The 22,593-nt window shown below is 39.4% G+C and overlaps 1 protein-coding gene across 2 annotated transcripts in view; it reads right to left on the bottom strand.

Annotated features, from left to right (window-relative positions):
- The window catches only part of TMEM132D (transmembrane protein 132D), a 264,071-nt gene that overhangs the window by 147,870 nt on the left and 93,608 nt on the right, over window positions 1–22,593 (bottom strand). For both annotated transcript variants that reach the window (XM_076352935.1, XM_076352936.1), the window contains exon 3: window positions 9,605–9,751. In XM_076352935.1, coding sequence (XP_076209050.1) covers window positions 9,605–9,751 — 147 coding nt within the window. The remainder of the gene's footprint in view (window positions 1–9,604; window positions 9,752–22,593) is intronic.

The following is a 22,593-nucleotide window of genomic DNA, read 5'->3' as shown; positions in this document are numbered from 1 at the left end:
TGGATTTCAAATTGAAAGATTCAGACTTTAACAGAGGTGCAAGTTGAAAGTGTATTGAACATTAAAACAGCTCTCTGTAACACTAAAAATTTGTACTCCAGATTACACCTTAGGCTGGAAAACAGTTGCAGAAGATGGAGTGTGTGGTAGAGGTGGAAGTACTGCTTGTTGTTGCAGATTACCATGAAGGGGGAGGAATGAATCACATTACACACTCCTTTCATGTAACCCAAAATATCCAGTGATCACACAGACAGCTTTGCCTATGGAATCTTACACCTCAGTTTTCTGTCCTGTTGCTGATTTTCACATGTGTGTGTGTGCATACGTATGGTGGAATCAATGATGTCCACAAAGACAAGGCATTCTACTACCCTAACAAAGCCCAATTTCTTCTATTGGTATGGAAGTCAACAGAAACTCTTCAAAAAGAGGTCTAAGGCACGCTGCCAGTTCCAGAGAACTCTATATAAACTCCTGGGAGGGAAGGTTTTTCCTGACTAGAGAAAAAGAAAGCAGCCTTTGGTGCAAGTTGACTCTCAAGGGACTAGCTGACACATGAGAAGATCTCCGTTCAACTCCTGCTCTGTCACACTTCCCACATGACCGGGGCAAGTTATTAAGGCTTGTGCAGTTACAGGGGGTCATAAAACAATGCACCGCTGACTTTTGCGTTGTCTTAATGATTAGCTCAGTGCAGCTCCCTGCTCAGTGTATCAACTTATATGGAGCTCATCCTAAGCCTAGCTATGTAACCCCATTTCACTGCATGCACATAAACCCTAATAGGTGATGTTGTGTATTAGTGTCAGAACTGTCCTTAAAAGTTCAGCCCACGTCCTCTCTGCGCCTCTATCAGGCTGGGGCAGCAGCCCTATGTTACCCTATTAGAGGCGGTTAGAAGGCCAAGAGGTGACCAGGGTGAAATAATTAGAAGATGAGTTATATCTGCATCATCAGTTGATATAAACCACCCATAGATCTTTAATATTGCAATCCTAGCTTGTTCATGTCATCAAATCTATACATTAAGAGTTGAAGCCATAAAATAACTCAAATGCCCAGTGACCTTCACCCTTGCACTTGCAGTTGGAATTTACTTAGGATTAGTTTTACGATTTATATGGATGCTAGACTGTATTACATAATTCTGTTAACCTTCTGATCCATACTTTGCTGTATGTTGATTTACATGTGATTACTAGATTTAATGACTTTTTTCATCCAAAAAAATGGGAACCCCCATGCCTGAACAGCAACGGGCATATTTTCAGCCTCAGCTCGTGTTTTAAGTCATCCGCTCATTTTCCAGCTCTCTCAGTAATTAGTATTACTTCTTACAAGATTTCCTCCAAGGAAAAGAAAATCAACAGCACCATTAGAGATACTTTCACAAGACACACTTTTGCATTTAATATTAGATTTTTAATAGACAGGAGATTACTCACTTGCTGTCTCTTTTGTAATAGGTAGCAAACTGTTTTTGTCCCACTGGAATTGTTATTTTGAGCCTTGGGGCTACTAAAAGTTTAAGGACTACAGTGCTGAGTACCACAAACACAGAGCAAGGATGATGATGATGAATCCTTAAAGTTCTTATGGGAAATCATTCCTCCTCAAGTTTAAAATTATATTTATCACACTGGATAACAGCAGGGTAAAAATAAAGACACTAAATATGCATGAGGTTATCCAGACTACTGGAAATGTCCTTTAGCTACTTCAACACCATACAGAAAGAAGGGCATCTCCTCTACAAGGGAGGTGGCAGAAATACCCATAAAACACCTGCATATCACCCAAAGAGAAAGAGAGAAGAGAGGACAAAAACCCCAATGTATCTGTGAATGATCTGCCCTCTCTGTAACTTGACTTCTCTCAGCAAATTACTTAAGCTTAGACTGTTTCCCTCAAATTATTTGATTCCCCATTCTGCATGCCAAGAACTTTCAATAAAAGGGGATTAAACACCTAACATTATTTATTGTTTGCAGATTTCATAGAGGCAGATCATTTAATCTGAACAATTAGAGTATCTCCAGAAGACTCCCTTCTAGACAACTCCAGGCATTTTAGCAAAGTCATGCTGATCATCGTGCTATAGAACCTCATTTTATAGAGGGTACTATATATCAAAGAAAACTAGCCTAATTACCAGCACATCATAAACAACTTTGTGTCTTGAGAACTTCTTGAAATGCCAAAAATGTAACTCTGCCTTCTCCCATGTAAGCATTATAATATAGTTTCTAGTTATGTGAGCACAGGAATCATCAGAATTTCTCCCAGGACTTCTCAGGTTCATTCAACAAACCTCAACCTTTTGAGCTACCACAGTAACTATTGATGAACACAGCACGCTTTTTCTTGAATTCCTAGCTAAGATCATGAACAAGGGAATACTGAGTACCTGTTATACATTCAATTTTGGTATCATTAGGGAACCTCACATATGCAGTACTTATTGGATCCTTGCCTTCCATGATTACTTTTGTATGTAAAATAAAAATCAATAAAGTTTAATCCAAAAATACAAAGGGGATAAACCCCCCCCTGCTTTCAGATGAGCTAGGACAGGAAATTAAATTAATCCCTCCTTACAAGCACGCTTCCTGCAGCCAAAATTCCTTCTGTTCAAAGCTCTACCCTGGGGTCACAGCTGAAGTGAGTTGGGAGAGGTTATGCTGATGGCAGCATATGTGAAACATGGAACTGGTCCAACTCAAATTAAGAAACACTTTCTCAGGTTGTCTTCTGCTGTGACATTGTAGAGGATACAGAATTTCTTCCCAGGGTTTCTGGATATACAGAGGTGGACAGCCCGGAATGGACAGAAGAGTTGGATGAGGCATCCATACTGAAGATGGCAGACAGTCAGTGAACGGCTACTGGCCTGTGACCAGTTAGGCCATTAGGACACCAGTCTGCGGTCACTACTGTCTGTAATTATTCATTGGACTTATTTTCCACCTGGGATAGACTGTCACAAAAGCAGAGCCAAAAATAATAATGCATTAGAAAATGACCACAGATTCTAAGACAAATTAGACCTAGCGCAAAACCCTCTCAAATTAACATGACATCTTTATCAGTTTATTGTATTTTCTCATAATTTCTATCGTTATTCCTACACATGCAATGAGAGCTGACCGTGGATAACTCCAGTTCTCCCTGGGGTGTGTAGTGAGCTGGCATAACTGTGACAGTGATCCCAACTCTCTGCTTCAAGAATTCAAGCCCTAGAAAATCTGCAGACTCTGGGTTGCCGCTGAAAAAGGTGGCCTTCTCTCCCTGAGCCCTTTTGACCCCACTACCACCTCTAGAAGCTAAGGGTGCAATATGTACCAGATCAAAGCAGCTACGTAACTAAAGCTTCAATTACTCTTTTCAGTTACTTTTAGCTAGGGCAGGAGCGGTAAAGATCAGGAGAAAACAGTCAACATATCCACGTATTCTGGAAACATGAGGCACTATTTTAAAGGATGTTCTTCACCCTGCGTTGCTAAAACCATATAAAGCAACAATCAGCTGTGCTGCAATAAATCCTGCCTCTGCCCTAAAACTTTCTGGCATGTTCTTATTCTTTGCACTTGACCACAAAGTAGAATAAAAGCCCTTATACGATCTCTGCTTATCATGTACCCTTCTAAAGAGGTGGTGTCCGACTTTCTCCCATTCAGCACAAAAAAAATCCTACAGGTGATGAAGGGACACCATAGTGGTATAAAAAGGTACAGGCACTACTGATAATCTCCTTTACTTTCCGGAGTATTCTGTCCTGTTGTGAACTGTTAAGTCGTGTCAAGTTACGTTTTAGGGGTACTTCACCTTTACCGCTTTCCTTAAGGTGATATGCATGCAGCAATGACGTAGCTATGAATTTCACCAACTGCAAGCCGTTAGGAGATGGTAAATGCTATATAACTGTACATTAGTATTTCAAAAGGATAATCCCTGAATGAGGGAATTCTATTTCATTTTATTTTTTTGAACCACTTAAAAGACAGCGTCTGCAATTCAATGCTAATTGTCACTTTTCCCGTTTCCGATAACATTATTGCTCACAAACAAAAGACCACAGGAATAGCCTTCCTCTCTAAGGAGAACCCTAAAATTCAGCTGAGATTAAAGGGAATCTTCTTCTTCTTCGTAATGGCAGCTGAATTGCCCTGTGGTATCTCCTTTATGTAAATGTCAGAGAGATAGGAACAGAGTCCACCTCTAAGATGCCAGAAGACTATCTACATGCCTTTGAAGTGCTTTCCTGCAATTTTTTTTTTTTAAATGAATGAGACTTTTTCAAACATAGAGGTGAAAAAGTTGGCTAATAATACCTTTATCTAATAGTCGTTGGTTAATATTTCATCTCTTTTCTTTTGATTTGCTTCAAGATGATAACCGTGAACCTTTTTTCTAGTATATTAGCATTGAGTAGGATGATTTCAAGAGAGATTCTGCATTTCTTGATAAATAAAATGGTTTTCTTTTTAAAAAAAAAAATGAAGAAAGCGGGTCAGCATGTAAAAGAATGATGCACTGAGGCTTGGTTCATACAAATTTCTTTTGCCTCAGCATCTCGAAGGGTTCTCTCTCAGAGGGTACATTTAAGTTTTAAAATGAGAAATGAGAAATAGAAGTTTGTGACTAATTGCTTTCAAACAGTGGAACATAAACGTGACTTCCGAGATGTTTAGTAGTTTCACATCATCACAACATATAAACTCTTAGAAGCCTAGAGGTTTCAAATAACACAGGAAGGTAAAAGAAAAACCCAAATGGTACACAGTATGAAACTCTAAAGCTACCCAGGATAAATACGTTTACAGCTGATCATTACCATATGCCTTGGAAGCATAAATGGAGTTAAACTCTGGTATTTCAGAATAAAATTAACATATCTGCCCAATAATACATATCTTAACATATTATATCAGCATCAAAGATGCTGAATGAATAGCCAGTTTTTTAGGGCTGAATAATTATTCTCAGAAAGTAATTTTGGAACCACATAAGAGATATGTCCCTTCCCTCCCCCCCCAATAATAGAAACAGTATTTAAAAAAAGGACAGGAGAAATCTTTTTTGCTCAGAATTCGTATATTGCTTTATCTACTCAAGAAAAAAAAAAAATCAAATAATCTCTTGGGTTGCCATAAAAATACCCAAACATACAGCCTAACCCAACCCTTTGCCCACTCTGCCTGTCCAGCTTTTTTAATATCATACTTGAATATATCCCATCTGAAAGCATGCACGATATCTACAGTCTTTTTCTTGCTTTTGTTTCATCATGATAAACTCAAGCTCATGTGATTCACACATGATGTGGTGGGACAAAATTCACTGGAAGTTATTTTTGCTACATCATGCATCTTTTCTGTAATTCCATTGAGTAGAAAATTTTCTTTCCAAGCAATAACATACCTCTAGTTGATAAAGTCATGTGAGCACATGAACAGCAAGGAAAAAAAATTAATGGTGATCTAAAACATAAAACTATTTTTATGAAGCATTTTGATGAACACCAGCAAGAGACATAATGTAATTATTGTGGCTATTAGGCTGTTATTTATGTCAAATTTGTTGCTTTTTGAAATTCAATTTTGAAATTGAAGCATTTTAGGATTATAGCACTCTTGAGAGTCTATGAAATGTACTGGCAGATGCAACAAGTAAGAGAATGAGGCGATAGCTCACCGCTGTTACAACATGAAAACTAAATGCTAAATAACTAGATTTGAAAATGAGAAATATAGGGCACTAAGGATAATGGTATAAATGTAATAAAAAGAAAGTATTGTGTAGGAAAATCAAAGGCAATGCTGCCATACGTTTTCTTGTCCCCTGTTATTATCCAATATCAAGTTAATTTCTTGTATTATAAAAGTGTTAAGAAAATTAAGCATTGAAATATGGTATAATGAAAAAATGAAACACGCAGGATCAAATGAGGGATATAGCCCGGAAAATACTGTCATTGTCTCTTACTGTGTCAATATTATCACAGACTGATTCAGTCACTCGCAGTTCAAAATGAAAGTAAGTTTCTCTACTAATAGCAGGACCAGCATCTGGTTTCAGGCAGCATAAGCCAGTAACTGCTTCAATGCTTTAGAACTGTAACCCAAAAGTGCAAGCGGAAAAGTATCAAAAGAAATGCTATCTTTGTAACATTTCCAACAATAAGCATAGGGAAAAGGAAATTGCTGAGCAAAGCTTATCCATGATATAGTTCAAATACATTTGGAGATAAGGCAGTAAACGGGCATATATCCAGACATTAAGGTTCTACTCAGAGATAGCCAAGCTTTGTCTATAATTATTTTGCACTTGCTTGGATCAACGGCCTCATTCCTGCCATAAGCACAGAGAACAATAATGTATTCTCCAATGGAATAACAAACATTTGTACCCAAAAATATAAACATGAATAAAATATTTTAAGAGGATCATGACACCCATTAGTGTCATATCAGAACATCTTGCTTAATGTCTCCACAGCAGCTATGGATACAGGAAAGTGCTATCAATCATGTTTTGCAGACAAGGAAAATCCAATAAATCTGCATCTTCAGCCACCTCAATAATTTCCCAAACCCATCCCACCTGGCATGCTTCCAGTCCAACAGGAAACACGAGAAGAACAGGCAGGAATCCAGATCTTCCACTTTTGACTGTTCTTCTTCTCAGTCACCACTAGCACGGCAGAGATGCTCAATTTCAGGTACAATGAGAAACAGCACCAACCCAAGAAAACATTCTACAAATGCAGTACTCCTTTAACCTCATCTTTCTATTCTATTCACCTCATTACATGAGGAATTAAGAAAAAGAAAGATCAGCCAACTTCCAAAGGAATTAAGGAAAGGATGGCACATATTAGGATGTATCTCCCTGATGCAGTCAGTGTTTAAGTGTTTCCCAAGTCACATTTCTGAGCCACTGATTAATTTGCATCACACCATTTTCTATTTGGTTTTTTTGGTCATCTACATGACAACAGAGGGATGGAAGGTAGATGCTTCACAGAGAAGAACAGAAGTGCTGTACAGATGCTACAAGTACTAAGACCATCTAATAATCTCATGGGTCAGAATTTAGTGTGTTACAAAATTATTTTTGCCTAAGAATGAAATCAGAAGAATTGGGGAGAACTTTATAATTGCTTCACCATTAATCTGGAACACTGTCGCAAGCCCATAATAAGCAAGGCACTAAGAACTTCAAATCATATTTGACAGATGGGCTTAATTAGTTATTCTCATACAGACTCATAATATTTGCTGTTAATATTCATTCTAAAACACCCTGCTGGCTGTGATAATATTTATATGTTAATCCTGTTACGGTAAACTTTCGGTGCCAAAACCTCTCTAAATAAAATGACTGATATATTTCAAACTTCGATAAAGAAATGCTCAGGCATCCTCCTGGTTAAGTTTGTCACTTACACAAGCGCCTCCTTAATCTGTGAAATTACACCTGTTACAGTAAGTTAGCTTTATTAACACTATCTTCTGATCCATGTAAAACTATCAGAAACACAAAGGTATTGAATCTTTAGTTAATTAACATTGCCACCTTCGCATTCATGTAATCAGATCTCTGATTTTTAAGAGTAATTAAACAATATGCAAACAGAGTTTGTTGAACTTCTAAATGAACTATGGAGGCAAACAATTTGGTAGGAGACATCAATATTTAGCTCTTCTCCATTGTGCATATTTAGTGACATCAAACATGTCTAGATAAGGAAAAAATTGTTTCCCAAAAAACATTGAGCACACTCTCTTTCCCCATATAATGCTTGATCTTACTTCTTAAAATGAATAGCAAAACAGATATGAGTAAATTTAACGAGGAAAACAACATACTGAATAAAACATTGCAAATATTTTACATTTGTTTACAATGAGGCAGAAGTTCTCAAAAGTGAGAAAACCACAAAATCTCAACTGGAAACTCAGATGGAATGAGTCAAACCAGAAGTTATGAGAGTTACATATATACCCTGTCTTCACTTGATTTTCTTTCCAGTAAAATCTAATATGTATATGAGCTCACATTTCTTTTAATAAACATGAAGCAATGCTTATAACTCAGCATGTGAAAGCACACCGAATCCACAACCACTGCATGAAAAGTGACATCATAATTTATTTTTTTGTGTACGAGGGGTCATTTTGAAGGCTTGCCACTGAAGGATGAATAGTGAAGGGAAATAAGTTGCCGAGCTTCAATTCACCCATGAGGTTGCATTATATTTTCCTGATGAGGTAGAGAAATCAGGCAAATGCACTGTATGGACCCAACAAGATAAAGTGTGATGGAAAACTCATCGCTGAAGTAATCTTTGATTTTGATCCAATGCCCATTTCAGTCAATAAAAATATTCACACTGTCTTCAAATAGCTTTGAACTGGGATTTTAAAGAATCTGTCTGACAGATTGTGCTAGACAGCAGGAAGCCCTGACCTTGGCCTATATACACGTTGCTGCTTTGACCAATAAAATTCTGTCAGGTACGAGACAATATATGGTTTAGATGAGAAAAATCAGGATACTATAGCAGAGATATTGTGTAGAATCTGAGTTATAATAAGGAGAAAGTGATTTATGTCATGATTATGAAGGGAAGTTCTTCCCTTCCTCTTTTTTTCATACACCCAGATTACAAAGACATGAAACTTCCTAGTTATTAGGCTCAGAAGGTATTTATTTTAAAATTCTAAACCACAAAATAAAGCCCCAAAGCCTACAAGATTTTGTACAATTTCAGAAGTAAATCACAGCGCAGAACTTCCATGTTATATGGCAAGTTTTCTAACAGCAATGCCAAACACAATACCTACGCAGGCAGTCAGATCCTTATAAATATGCACTTGACATACAATTCCAGAAACAATGAACATGAAGCAGCAAATGATATAAAAACGTATTCATTAAAGCAATCAGTTGTGATTAGAAAAGGAACATTCACCTGCTGGATGAAGGCTGTTTAAGACAGGTCAGTGTCCTATCTAAGTTGTTGCACAATGGGAATGGAAAATGGAAAATCTATTCCCTTCTGCAGATTAAAAATTTATATACATCTCACCAACAAAAATGTGGGTTCGATACTAGGAATACGTTTTCGTTTCCTCTGGATAAAAAAAAAAAAAAAACCCAAAAAACAACAAACACACACAAACCAAACCAAACCACCAAAAAAACCCCAAGCAAAAATAAAAAACCAAACCAAAAAACCCCCCCACAAAGAGCCCTATAATTACCCCCTGCTATAATGCCTGGTAGCAAATAATTTCAAGAGATTAAATTAGTCACAACCGAATTTGAAGGTATGAAACATGTTCTTCTAAATACTCTGTGAAAACAATATCTCCTGCTAGTTTTAACTTCCTTTGAGTATTAGGATTGACTAATATTTTGTTCAAAGTGTACGTGGTAGAATTAGCAACGCGCTACAAAATAAAGACAGCCACAGCTTTTCCAAAAGCATTTCATCACGCACCACAATAAAACTTACTAAAAATCACAGCAAAATGCTTTGAAAAGGAAAAACAACCGTTAGTTATTAAAAGATAGACTGCTGGAAATGACCTACCTGTTTTCAGAGGCAGCAGATTTCCTCTGGCAAACAATAACAGCTGGTGCATATTTCTCGGTATAATCCATGCTCTCTCTGATGTCCCACAAGTACGGGCTGCTGGCTCTTACACTGAAAACGTTCACACCTTTCTTCACCTTTGCCCTAGGAGGAATAAGAGGATATTTCACCAATTAGACACAAAATATCAGCTCGATCTGTTACTTATTCCTTCATTATTTTCTCATTACTGCCCCACAGAAAATGCTACCGCTCATTAGAGTTCAACAGTATTACAAGAGATGAGAGAATTAATTAAGAATTCCATATTTTGAAGAAACGATATCAAGATAGAAATCTTATTGAACTAATGGTAATTACAACTTTAGTCATAGCTAAATTGCAGAGTAGATATGTTCTGGAGCACAGTCCTCACTCCTGCTCTTCCATTATCCACACTGTGGGCAATCACTGAGCGTGTTAAGGCTCGCTCTCAACTGGAAGTTATTGTATTGGAGAGAAAAGTATCATTTTTGTCCTAAAAAACAAGCCAGTGTGCTGTGGCTTATATCTGGAGTAAGGAGCTGAGAACCATTGCTAGGTCTCATGTATTACAAGCAAAATCTACCTTTTCTTCCCCCCCCCCCCATGACTCAAAGATGACATTTCATATCTTTGCTCCAATTTTCATCATCTTTCCAAGTCCACAAGCATTTCTTCATTTTCTTTTAATACTCTTGGGTTTAACTGTTCTATCAGCTCTGATCCTAAAAATACTTAGAAATATTCTTATTCTTCCAAAAGGGAGTGAGTTTCTTGGGAAGTCTGTTTCCATGTATGAGGTTGAACAAGAGGAAAAGGTGTATGACAAAATGCAACAGTCATGACAACTGGACTGGCTCCTACTGGGAAGTACTTTCTGGTTCTCATGTGTTGGCAGAATATTTCTGGTTTTGAATAACCAGTGGAGAAGAGGAACTATATATATAATTTTTTTTTTTTTTTAGAATACCTGTTTTACTTCCTTGTAGCAGGTGTTGTAATCCCTAATTCTTTCTCTCCCTTTCTTTAACAAAATATCTAAATATGTATCTTAAGGCACTACTGAATTAGTCCACAGCTATAAAATGTTGGCCAATTTACTGAATTAAGAGTTTCTGGTGTTGTTAACTTTTGGTTTCTGAATGTGTTTACAAAAACAAAGTCCATTGTGGTCAAACAGGCTCATATATGAGCTGTCAGGAAATGACAGTTTAATTATATTTGCTTAAAATCTCATGCACAAAATCCATTCAGTGTTATGGCAAGTTCTCAATTCTGGGCAAAAAACCAAAAAGGTATGTGGGGTTTTTTTGTATAAACAGCTGCTGCCACGCAGAGATGCTAATATCAGTAAAACAAGCGCTATCAGCTCTGCCTCTGCATGAAATTACTTGTGAAATCTTTGAAGGGCAACATCCACACAGATGTTTTCAGAATAAAAAGCCAAAGGATTCTTTCAACTGTCTTGGACAAAAAGGGTTATATCTCATTTCTTCTACCACTAACTCAATAGCAGTGGCTGTAATTTCCTTAGCACACCTGGAAGAATTAATACACGAAGGCTGCCAATTTGTGCTCAAGTTCTTCTATGCTAATTTCACAAAATGTATTTTAAGCAGGTGCAGTTTCTGCTCCTAGACCACAAACATCCCTCAGGACAAGAGATCGACGGTCAAAGAAGAGTGGAAATTAAACTGCATTCCTGGCATCTTAAAGAGAGGGAGACAGAAAAAGGCCAGACAATCTGGATGAAACATTTTTCAGCATATGTCTTTAGCTATTTGTAGTGACCAGCACCTGGTCCCGCCCTTCTGTTCCACTTCAGGAAAGGAAAACTGCTGGGCGTCAACTAAGTCCAATGAGAGAAAAATGATTCCCACTTCACAGGAAAATGAGGGTGGTTCAGATCTTTCCAAGTTAAGCTGGCTATGATTAAGAAACTCATACCCACCCTTCTAGCTCTCTGACGTGCTAGATGTCTCTCCGGTAGTCGATCATAGCTGACAAGAAGGTGCCAGTCTGGGATTTGGGCCTCCTATCTGAGCTCATGTATTTGAAAAGGCAACTGTCTCGATGGAGCCAACCCACCGTGCTTAGCTCCAGCACAGGACAGTAACTGAATCACTCGCAGCCAGAGACTGCTTGCAAGGCTGCGAGTGAGTGGCTGGTTTCATTTCACAAAGCCACACGTGCCTTGAGCTTGTGCTGTAAGGTTGGCCCCGCAGGTTTGCCGTGCAGTATAATAAACCATTGGGGTAGCGCGCAGTGTATTTCATCCGTAACCAATTGCTGCCCTCATAGTCTGCACATGCCGATGAGTATATCTTAAGATTTCTACGTGTCATGGAGCCGCCCTGGGACATGTGCAGGAACGTTGATCCTGTTGTGAGACATCTGGAAGTCCTGAACAAAGATACTAACCCCTTGAATTCTCCTGGACAACACTGGGGGGCGGGCGGGAAGTGTACATGTCCTGGAAACCCAAACAGACAGCAGCCTTACATAAAAGCAACCGTTTTCCCATGACTGGAGGTTAAGAGCAATTACTGTGTTACAATTGCTACTTAAAAACACACAACAGGTGATATTGACTATACAACAGCTATGTTTTTATACGTTTTATTAACAAAACTGGGAGGGAATCAAGAAAAAAAAAATCAGCCTTAGAGCATAGCATATTCTACCTTGCTCTGCTGGCACATACACAATAGCTTTACTGCAATTGAGAAAGCTGTGCAGGGTCTCAGTACTGCTAAGTAAAGAGCCATACACTGAAAATTGAGTCCATTTCTCACTTACATTTTAAAAAGCATTAAAAACCAGATCAAAATAAGTGTACAAACACAGACACATAACAGATACCATCCTCTTATTTTCTATCCGGCTTCTTTTAAAAGCCAGATTAATGAGGTAAACCAGAAAAAGAGACACAAAACCAGTAAGACAAGCTGAGTTTATCCTTGACATTCACTTTATCCAACGACAAACTGCCATCCTGCACTGATTTCTAATGTTGCAAAACAAATGCAGATCCTTGTGTACACTCCTTGAGGTAATCGCAGTCTATGGATCAGGATTTCCTAGAAGAGTGTTTGATAAGGTCTAATTTAGTCATCTATTGAAAGCCACAAACCCCTAATTTTGCTGAAAATTAACAAGAAGATTGTTGTTTTCTACAGAATTAGAGGTTAGGAACTCTTTTTGAAGAATCAGTTAAATATACTTCTATAATTAGCACAAAAGCTTCAATTGCACGATCCCAGAAAATGCTTTTTCCTCTAGTATGCCTCGACTCTGTGTTTGCTACTACGGGGAATTGCAGAATTTTATTCACCCAATTTACAATGGCAATAGCACTTTGCAATTACCAAAGAATGACCTGGATGAAACAGGGTTAATAATAACTGAAGGTATGTTATTTGTCAACAGATAAAACTGAAGATACCTGAGGTGAAAACAATGACTGCTGTCAGGGCTCAATTACTTTCTTGCAAATCTGCTTTCCTGAATTGCCTGGCTGTCACAGGGCAAGCTGGGTCTTTGACCCTTCAGCTGCTCTTGAGAGTGCTCATGAGACAGCCTCTCGGTTCAGCCACAGTTCAGCCTACTAAGATTTCTCAACTGCAAGACGCAAAAAGGCATCTGACAAAGCTTTTTCATATATTTGCTCAGAGTTAACAGTCTAAGTAAAACAGCTTGTATTTTTTGCTTAAAACACTGTGGCTGGGCAGCAGAAAGTAAAGTTGTTTGAGTATTTTGTGCCCATCACTTCACTTTGGGCCAGATTCTACTTTGGAAAAGAGGAGGAAAGAAAAGACTTATTAAACATTTCAGTCGTGGTTGGTTTTGTTTGTTTGGTTGGTTTTTTTTTCAAACAAGGAACCTATCCAACTAAACACCTTCATAGGTGTTTCTACAGGCTGTTATTTACCTCTGGATCACTGCTCACAGTGCAGCACACATTGGTTACTGAGACTCTTAAGTAGTTCATCCCTTGCACCAAATCTATCAAGGCAAACAAAGCCCTTGGGAGTCAGTCCTCAATCCCTGAAAACCCGTCAGTGCTGGCAGGGTACAAATCAAGGGAAGGGAGAAAGAAAAAAAGACATAGAAGGAACTCCCAGAATCAATACATCACACCAGAAATCAAGGAAATACATTTCCTAAGTGCATAAAGATAGTGATTCCCAATTCTATCTCATGACCCTCTAAACACTGTATTTACTCTAGTGCTAAAAGAGGCTTCAACTGGACCAATTAAAATGCAGGCAGTGTCCCTTCTCATTTATCAAAGTGTCTGTTTTAGCATCTCCCAGTTTTTGCAGTTTACAACCAGTTAGCGCTTAGCTTTCAGCCCATGTCATTACTGCGGGCTGGTAATGGCTGTGAAATTGTTACTTAAGTGTTGTATAAAGTGGAACAGCTGGCTGGTGAAAAATAACAGCATTACAACACTGTGCTGCTAAGTGCCGTGGTACAATGTCAACAAAGTGTCTGGTTTGAAGCACCACAGGGAAGGGAAAGAGAGAGGGAGAGCAAGCACAGATGCAAATTCTCCCTCGAGACGTGCAAGAGATCAAAGACAAGGAGCGTGCGGAAGCTGCAGATACCCTGCCACAGGCAGGACTCCCCTCTCCACATTTTACTCCTGACAACGTCCCTCATGCAGCATACAAATATCACACATCCCTCCATTCCAAAACAAAGTGCAAATAAACAGGGAATCTAACCCCTAAACAGCTTTAAAGAAAGATGTTTTAGACCCATGACATTGAATCTAGTTTTCTATTACTGTGAGCGCTCAGGGCAAAGATCTGTGGGAACCTTTCATGCTCCTTCCAAGAAAGTGACCTACTTTCAACATCAAAGGAAGAAAAAGAAAAGGGAGGCTGTTAACACAGGGGCTACCGCTGGTTATCATCTTGTTACCAGTGGCGACTAGAAGGTGGCAGCTAAATTGTGTGCGGAGGGGTACATTTTTGAGAGCTTCTAGGCACCTAACAGACGTCGCAGTGGGCTCTGAACGTGCCTTGTCACCGTATCTCCCCAAAGCACTTCAGAAATAACTTGAGGGGGTTTCTATTTCTGTTTATCTTTATTGCTTTTTCCTGCCCAGAGTCTAATCTTAACCCAGCACTGGAGAGAGACCAAAGCAGTGTTTAGCTGTACAGGATGGCAGTCTTCACTTTACTGATATTCGCCACCTTTGGACTGTGACAACAGCAATAGGTGTGGGAGAGGCTTTTCCCCCACCAGTCCATTTGAAACCAAAGACAAGCAAATGTGAGCGGAAAGGGACCTGACCATAGCTCTTCATGTCATAAGACAGATAAATCGGGTCCATTTCCACTCATTGGAAAGTCTAATGCACTGATCTAAGACAGCAGCAAAATATTCCCTGCAAGAAACCCTGAAAGTATTCCCAGTCCTAAGCTGTAAATACCCAATAGATGTCATTGCCCAGAGCCCATTTTTCCTGATGGCTATGCCACAGGTTGCTCTGCACGCAGGCTCTTTCCAATGACATCAACTCTTGATCCAGTAACAAATTACAGCTGCTGGAGGTGGAAACATCTAGTTTGTATTTCCTGGGGCTCCACTGATGCTAGCTTTGAAGAGGCTGAAGAGCTAAAATAGCCGTCCTCCAGACTCTAACCGTGGGCTGACAGATCTCCCTCATCGGGGTCTTTCTGAAGACCAGAGTTAAATGTCATAAGGAGAATCAGGTAGTATGGGACTGGAAGCTACCATGGGATCTACAATCTAGACAGCAATTTTGGCATGATTAAGCTGGGGAACTACTTAAACGATTCCCAGGTAGCTGTGTCTTGCTGGCAAGTCAGTAGGAACAGAATGATCACTGTCTCAAAAGCTAACACTCTGAGTACACTAAATGTGGTCATCCTCTGCAGTATCTGAGGTTATTCTGTTGCTGCATGTTGCATAAATGAGACCATTTTGACACCAGAACACTTCAGTCTGACATTTGCATCCTGATGTTTCACCTCCTGCAAGCCTCCTCCCCTCCCAGAGGCTTGATTCTACTAAGCGATCCCAGGACCAGTTCTATTCTCTTTTCAAGCATGGAAAAAGGAATATGTGTTACTGCCCACCATCATCCCTCAGACTATTGCCAATTTTTTTTGTTTTGGTTACTCTCAACACATTCAGAGACATGATCTAGAACCAAGGGAAAAAATATAGCTTATGCTCTCTTCCTGGGAATCCTGGGATGCTTACACGGCAGTGACTCATTTCTTACCTTACACTGCACATGCTGCATCTGCAGCTCTCTGTGCGTAAAGAATCATATTAAAATGCACTGAAACATCAGAGAGCAATGGAAAACAGCAACAAATTTTCTACCTTGACTTCAGGACAGGCTTCTTTTTCACTTTGAAGTACCAGAATTAAAGACAACACAGGTAAGACAGGTTTGTGAATGCCAGAAAAGCTAGTAAGCTAATGAATAGCACTGGAATGAGAATTCAGTATGTTTGTTAGAGAGCACAACAGATATAACAAAAGCAAAACAGGGTGAAGCATGGAGCCAAGCTTCCTAGTGAAAGCAAAAACCAGAGGTAATTCGGTGGACAGCAGGCCCCCTTTGTCTTTCCAGTCTCCCTGAAAATCCATACTTGGGGCAGAGAAGTCCTCAATAGATTAGAGCTTCTTGGTATCAGAAGCCACCACTTCTTCCACCTCAGCTAGTGTTGGAACTTGTGTTACTGCGAGGGGCCTTGTTGCAAATAAGGAATCAGAGTAAATACTTTTAGCATGAGTGTCCCAGTCACTTCCTTCTGCAAAAGCCTTTTTTTTTCCTATTGACTTCTAAAGACTGACCTGGACACATTTCTTATATCAACAGAGCTGATCAAATTAACCACTCCACAGTGCAAGGAGGACTGGTTGGAATTTGTGTTCCCAGCATTTCCAACTTCTAATTTTATGTACAACATTAGGGCGATGCTAAATTTATACACTTTAAGGCCATACTCTTCTTTTGCCTCCCTCTGCAGTTTCATTGCTTTTTATAGCTGAAACTAATATAGGACAGAATTTGAGCCTGAAAGAGATTCATCTCTTTGAACATCAGTCAAAAATAAAATGTGTCTGTCATTGAGAAAACAGGCAGAACTCAGCCTGTTTTTGTTAGACTTAAGGCTTATTTGCAGTGAGTGGATGAAAACCAAGCGTACAAAGGCTTTCTGGATTTGTATCTATCACGAATCCCTGAAGAAATAAAGACCATTTAAAAAAAAAAAAAAATAGTTTTCCCTATCAGGAGCAAGCCTTCATAGTTGAAACTCTTTCAATGGAAGGAACTGTATTTGAGAAGGGCCCATTTAAACAAACTGTTTTAGAACTGACTAAACAAAATTGCAGCTTTCTCAGTGCAACAGGAATGACATATCACAAAAATTAGGCCATGTAGTAAGACGTACTAACCATCTGAACGTCTGGCTTTTAATTTCATAGTCAATTTTGGCAAGGCTTATAAAAGGTAGGATTTGGATGTCAGGATTTAATGTAGAGTTGGCTTCTGTAAGGCTTTTTTTGTTTTGTTTTTCCCATCGAATACTTCATGTACAAACCAGTGTTGTCAATTGTTTTCAGAGAAGATGCCTCGAAGTTTCTTCGGATTACACTAATAGTTTCACTGATTGAAAATCCACAGCAGAAGAGAATCAGGAGTCCCTGGGATACTGATGGAGTTAGAATAATTTATGGAGAGCGGTCTAGCACAACATAAGCTATTTAAAGCTATATAATATACCCACAAACTCTTATTAAGGTCTGTGGTTTTCAGCCCTGTGAGACAGAAACCAGCTATCATTATGCATCACCATGAAAGCAGATTAAAATTAAATCAATCTGTTTATCTATGGGTTTGCAATGCAGCTTTTCCAAAGCATAACATGTTCTCCAACTAATTAACATTTCAGAAGGAAAAAACCATTCCACCCAGACACTAAACCACTCTCATTCAAATGGAGATATTACAAAAACACAGCCCAGGTGGATTTATAACAAAATTTAATTAGTGAAAGGGCACAAGACCTATTTAAGCTTCAAAAGTTGAATTGTGCATACCAGGAGTTAAATAAAATAGATCTCTCTGCAATATGTATCTCTTGGACTCGACAAAATTGCACTTACGGTTTATGTGCATGCACACAGTTGCGTATATATGTATACATGCACGCAGTACACACACTGATTTAGATTTTATTCCTGTGGCTTTCAAAAAGAAAGTCCTTATTAAAAACACGTTTTGCAAGATGTAAAACGCACAAGTCTCTGGAGAATTAAAAGGAAAGAACGCATACAAATCAATTTAAAGCAGAAACAAATATAGAGTTTGTAGCTCTGACCTCTACTCACTTACTAAACAAGCCATGAGAGGGCCCGATCCTCAGTGGGAACCAGAACCCTTTGTGGCCCACCGAACCGGATCTTTTTGTTTTAGAAAGACCCTGAATTAGAGCTCAGGAAGCAAACCTTAGGAGTCATGCGAGTAGTAAGAATAGCACCGTGCCACCCCAGGGACCCCAGCAGCAGTCATCCTGGGACTCCCAACATGAAGGAAAAGTCAGAAACAGGTTTTTCGTAAATGTCATGTCTGTGTCAGCCAGGAGCCTGGCTGGTGCACCCTTCTGCTAATTTCATCCTGTGGACTGTACATGATGTCAAATAAGTGGCAAAGCAGTGAGAAAGAGGAAAACAGTAGCGTTGTAACCTGAAGCGGCACTACAGAAATGTATGCTACGAGCAGGCAAAATCAGCAATACGATAGGTAAGACACCACTGTTACAACTGCCAATGTTACTGTTAGCGATGTTCTCAGGAGGTGGTATGGCGTTAAGGGACAACCTGGTACTCCTGCCCATAGCCATATCACGATACAAATTATGAAACAAGCACAGAGATGCTTAAGAGGAGGTCTTAAGGTTGATAGTTAGAGGTCAAGGTGAGGAGGTTATCCATGATCTCTTTTTACCCCAAACTACTCAGCAAATGCAGTGTTGTATCATAACGCTGACTTACTGTCACCTCTTCCAGCTGTATGCCATTTTTGCCAATGGGAATGGATAATTGGGCAATAATGAGCAACAATACTAACAATTTATGTATTCAAGGGTGTGAAGGAAAGTGTTTGTTTACAGAAATGAAAGACAAAGATAAACAGTACTGCCTGCTGATTTAAAGTGGTTGGGAGCCCTGTGGACTGCTTCCAACTACTGTTTCCAAAATAAATGCAAAAATATGATGTAGGGTCTGAAATATATCTTTCTAAACTGCTTGTAAAAAGCAAACAATGTAACGCATCCCTTCCTTTCCTGGCCAAACATCAGCAAAGCTGCTAACAGCACAGCCTGTGCAACCACCAATTTTTTTAAATTACTTAGATTTAAGAAAGGATAGGAAAAACAAAGCGCAGTACTGGGGAATCTGTGCAGAAAATAGAGTGCCATTTACCCCTTTTCACAGGTGAAAAAAAAAATGGTAGGAAGCAGCTACCATACCACAACAAGCATGTGAGTGAAGTTGGTTGTGAGCAACTCCCAGAGAACCATCTAGACCACGAGATGAGCGTAATGAAGGATTCCCCAGTTATCCATTGCAGGTGGAGTAAAAACAGAGCATAGAACAATGAAACTTTTTTTTTTTTAAGTGCTGTAGGGACATTTATATGTGTGTGTTTGTGTACATATATTTTTATGCTGAGTGGGTAAGCAACAAGCGGAGAAATTCTTCTGGATTCACTAAAATTGGCTGAGAACATTAGGAGCACAGTGAATAAAGAAGATAAGGCTGATGAACCGTGCAGTACGAGTCTTCCAAAACAAACAGTTGCAGAAATACGAATAGAGCTATATATTCTCTACATCTACCAAGAAGCAATGGGGTTGGTAAGACTATTTCTTTGGCTTTATCTGCAAAGCAGTGTCTGGTGCAGGACCTTTTTGTTTTGAAGTCCCACAATAAGACACAATTGTTGAGGGACGCAGATACTACTCCAGAGCTATGATCTGGCTACTCACCTTTTTGCAAGACTTGAATGGAGGGATGCTGCTAGCAATCAAAACTACAAGAATTTTGACTTATCAAGCAGAATTATCAAGCAGATCAACCACCACTGCCCAAACTCCCTTCAATGTGACTACTAGCTGTCTGACGGTCAGTGAAAAACAGCGCGCACCTTAAAGTAAATGCTTCAAGGCTGAGGCTAAAATGTATTAGCAATCACAATATCATAAATGCAGGCAGCACGTTTATCTCAAAAGAATCTCCAGAAATCTCCCTGTCCTCTCCTGGAGAGACTCAACTGCACAAATGCTTTGTAAGCCTAATGCTCCTCCCAGTGAGAGCTCACCTCCTGCAGCCCCAGTGCCTGACACTGAATCTGCCCTTTCAGTTCATCACGGTGACACCTTGAAACTCATGGCAGTCTTGGTGAAGGGTTTGGTGCTTGGAGGTGATCTAAAGAAGATTTTTATTTGAAAGTTTATTTCAAACTTCATAAGCAGGACAGTTCCGAGGTATTTCCAAATCACATCCTAATGCAAAATGAAACGGCAATATCACTGAGCAACGAAAGAGAAGATTACCTCTACAATGCTAACGAAGACCGATCAGTGAAAATGAGTTAGCACTGTTCCCTAGCAACTTCTCACAGCTGCAGATAAAATCATTTTCTGAACATCACAGAAATTGTGAATACTTAGTTCTCTTACACAGGAATTCTCTCATCCGTTGCCTATATGCAGCCCCCTCTAGGAGGTAACACGGGAGCAATTTACGGCAAGCTGTACCATTACATTAACTTGTCCAAAAATTTTAAAAAAGACCCATGGATCCGTATGTGCTGCGTTTGTCCTTCATTCAATGACATGTATGTCAGATGTTCAAAGAACAGCATCAGAGAGACAGCAAAACAGCATATAACAGTCTTCGCTGCAAAAATCCTGAGCCTGCAAACCCTTTTTCGTACAGGTCTTTCCTCACTCATGGGAGCAACTCTGCTGATTCCCGATGACATTACTTAAGGTTTACAGAATCAGGTCTACAGTAAAGAAAATGTAAAGTAAGTGTATAAATAAAGGGTTCAGATTCTTTAATGGAGAAAAAAGCCTGCATTGCTCCAAAGAGTTGCTATCGGCATAAAATAGATATTCACTAAGCAATTCAAATAGGAATTTTTGTTATATACATAAAATCTCAGGCTGAACACTATACATCTATACTGACATCTTTAACCACCATTCTGTCATCTGCACGAGTGGCTAGCAAAGCAACGTTTGCTAAATAATAGGAAGGAGTTCTGCTGCAGGCAAACCCTAATAGCCCAATGAAGCCACTGATGCAGAAGGGAGTTCAATTAATACAAAAATGACACTGCCCAAAATTATTTTGTGTCCTTAATGTAGGTACACGCAACGCTGTGTATCCAGCTGCAGCAGTTAACCCTCGCGCATGTCAGAGCACAGTTACGGTTATGATTTTAATACTGCAAGAGCCATAGAAGAGGGCTTGGCTAATCCAAGCAAGCAGAGACAGAGATCACTTGGAATTACACAAAAACCTCCCTGTCGATTGCTCTCCAAGACAGAGCTATTTTGCAGGAACACAGAGGCAGCTGGTAATCCTCTCCACATATAAATCCTGAAAAACTAATAATTGCACCTTCTCTCAGCCTCAAATTTCATGCATTTCCTTGGACTGTTTTATTGTATTTGTGTGTTTTAATATAAGAAAGATGAGAAGGAGTTAGAGACTTCTCACCACAGCATACAATTGTTCTAACAACCCTGCTGTGGAATTCAAATGTGTGAGAACCCCCTAACGTCCACCTATCAGTGCTCAAAGTTAAATGGCATAAAACAGAATATGGGAGCTTAAAGTACAGACTGAGCAAGAACTACAGTGCACATACATTTTTCTTTTATTTTATATTAAAACTTTGTAGTTTTAGACACCAGGTTTAACGTGTCAAAATTTTTGGAAGCAGATTGCTCTTTTGAAAATAGAGGTTTTAATAAGTTTTAGTGAGCTAACATACAGAAATCTTACTTGTGGCAATGACTGACATTTTTTTTTACTTCTGCAGCAAAAACCCAGTAGCAATCAGCCAAAAATGTTAACACTCTTGAATTATTTGCTACTTTTTAACATTCTCTAAGGCAGAAGTGACCACTAGGCAGTTGTTTCTGAAAGGAAAAAGGTTGTATCCCTGGCTACCAGCTGGCAGGACAAAATCCGCTAAGAAATACGAGCTGTTTTATCAGGTAGCCAAAACATCAACACAATGGATAAAATGGCTAGATGATAAAGTGCTGAGAGTGATGGAATAATGGAGGCTGAAGAAACCATGACAGAGAAAGAAAAATTGCAGAAAGGGAGCCCAGGAAAATAACTTAAACCACAAGTTTATCAGACATTGACTTTCCCTCATTCTTTAAACTACAAGAAACGTGAGCTATAGTTTCAGGAATCCCCATGCTCCTATTAGACTGTAAGGATTTTACAACACAGCATAACACTACCATTCAGCATGGGAAACCCAGATGGTTGTAGTAAGAAGGAAATTAATAGTCTACCCAGGGATTAAGGCATCACTCAGACCCAGTAAAATCCCAGCGTCTGTTTGCTTAGCTTCGCCTCTGATCAATTAACTCCTGTGCTCTTGCCAAGTGGATGTGCACTCACAAACTCAAGCCTGTTTGTGGGGGGTTGACAGTTTTGATAGACTTGTGGTCAAAATTAATGTTCAAAAAAGATTCTCAGTTTCAGCCACACGCAGCAGTCTTCTCCTGACTGTGCACTGAAGCAAGCCTGGGCCATGCACTGTCCCCTCCGAGCCTGGGGACCAGGTGGGACCTGCAACACGCTCCAGGTACACCCCTGATCAGACCTCAGAGAGCACGTCATCAGTTTAAACACATTTAGTGCTGGCGTAGACC

This window comes from Aptenodytes patagonicus, chromosome 15 (assembly GCF_965638725.1).
Source record: "Aptenodytes patagonicus chromosome 15, bAptPat1.pri.cur, whole genome shotgun sequence".
NCBI classification, from domain to species: domain Eukaryota; kingdom Metazoa; phylum Chordata; class Aves; order Sphenisciformes; family Spheniscidae; genus Aptenodytes; species Aptenodytes patagonicus.
Note: the sequence above shows the minus strand (reverse complement) of the source record. Positions and strands in the feature narration are given on the sequence as shown.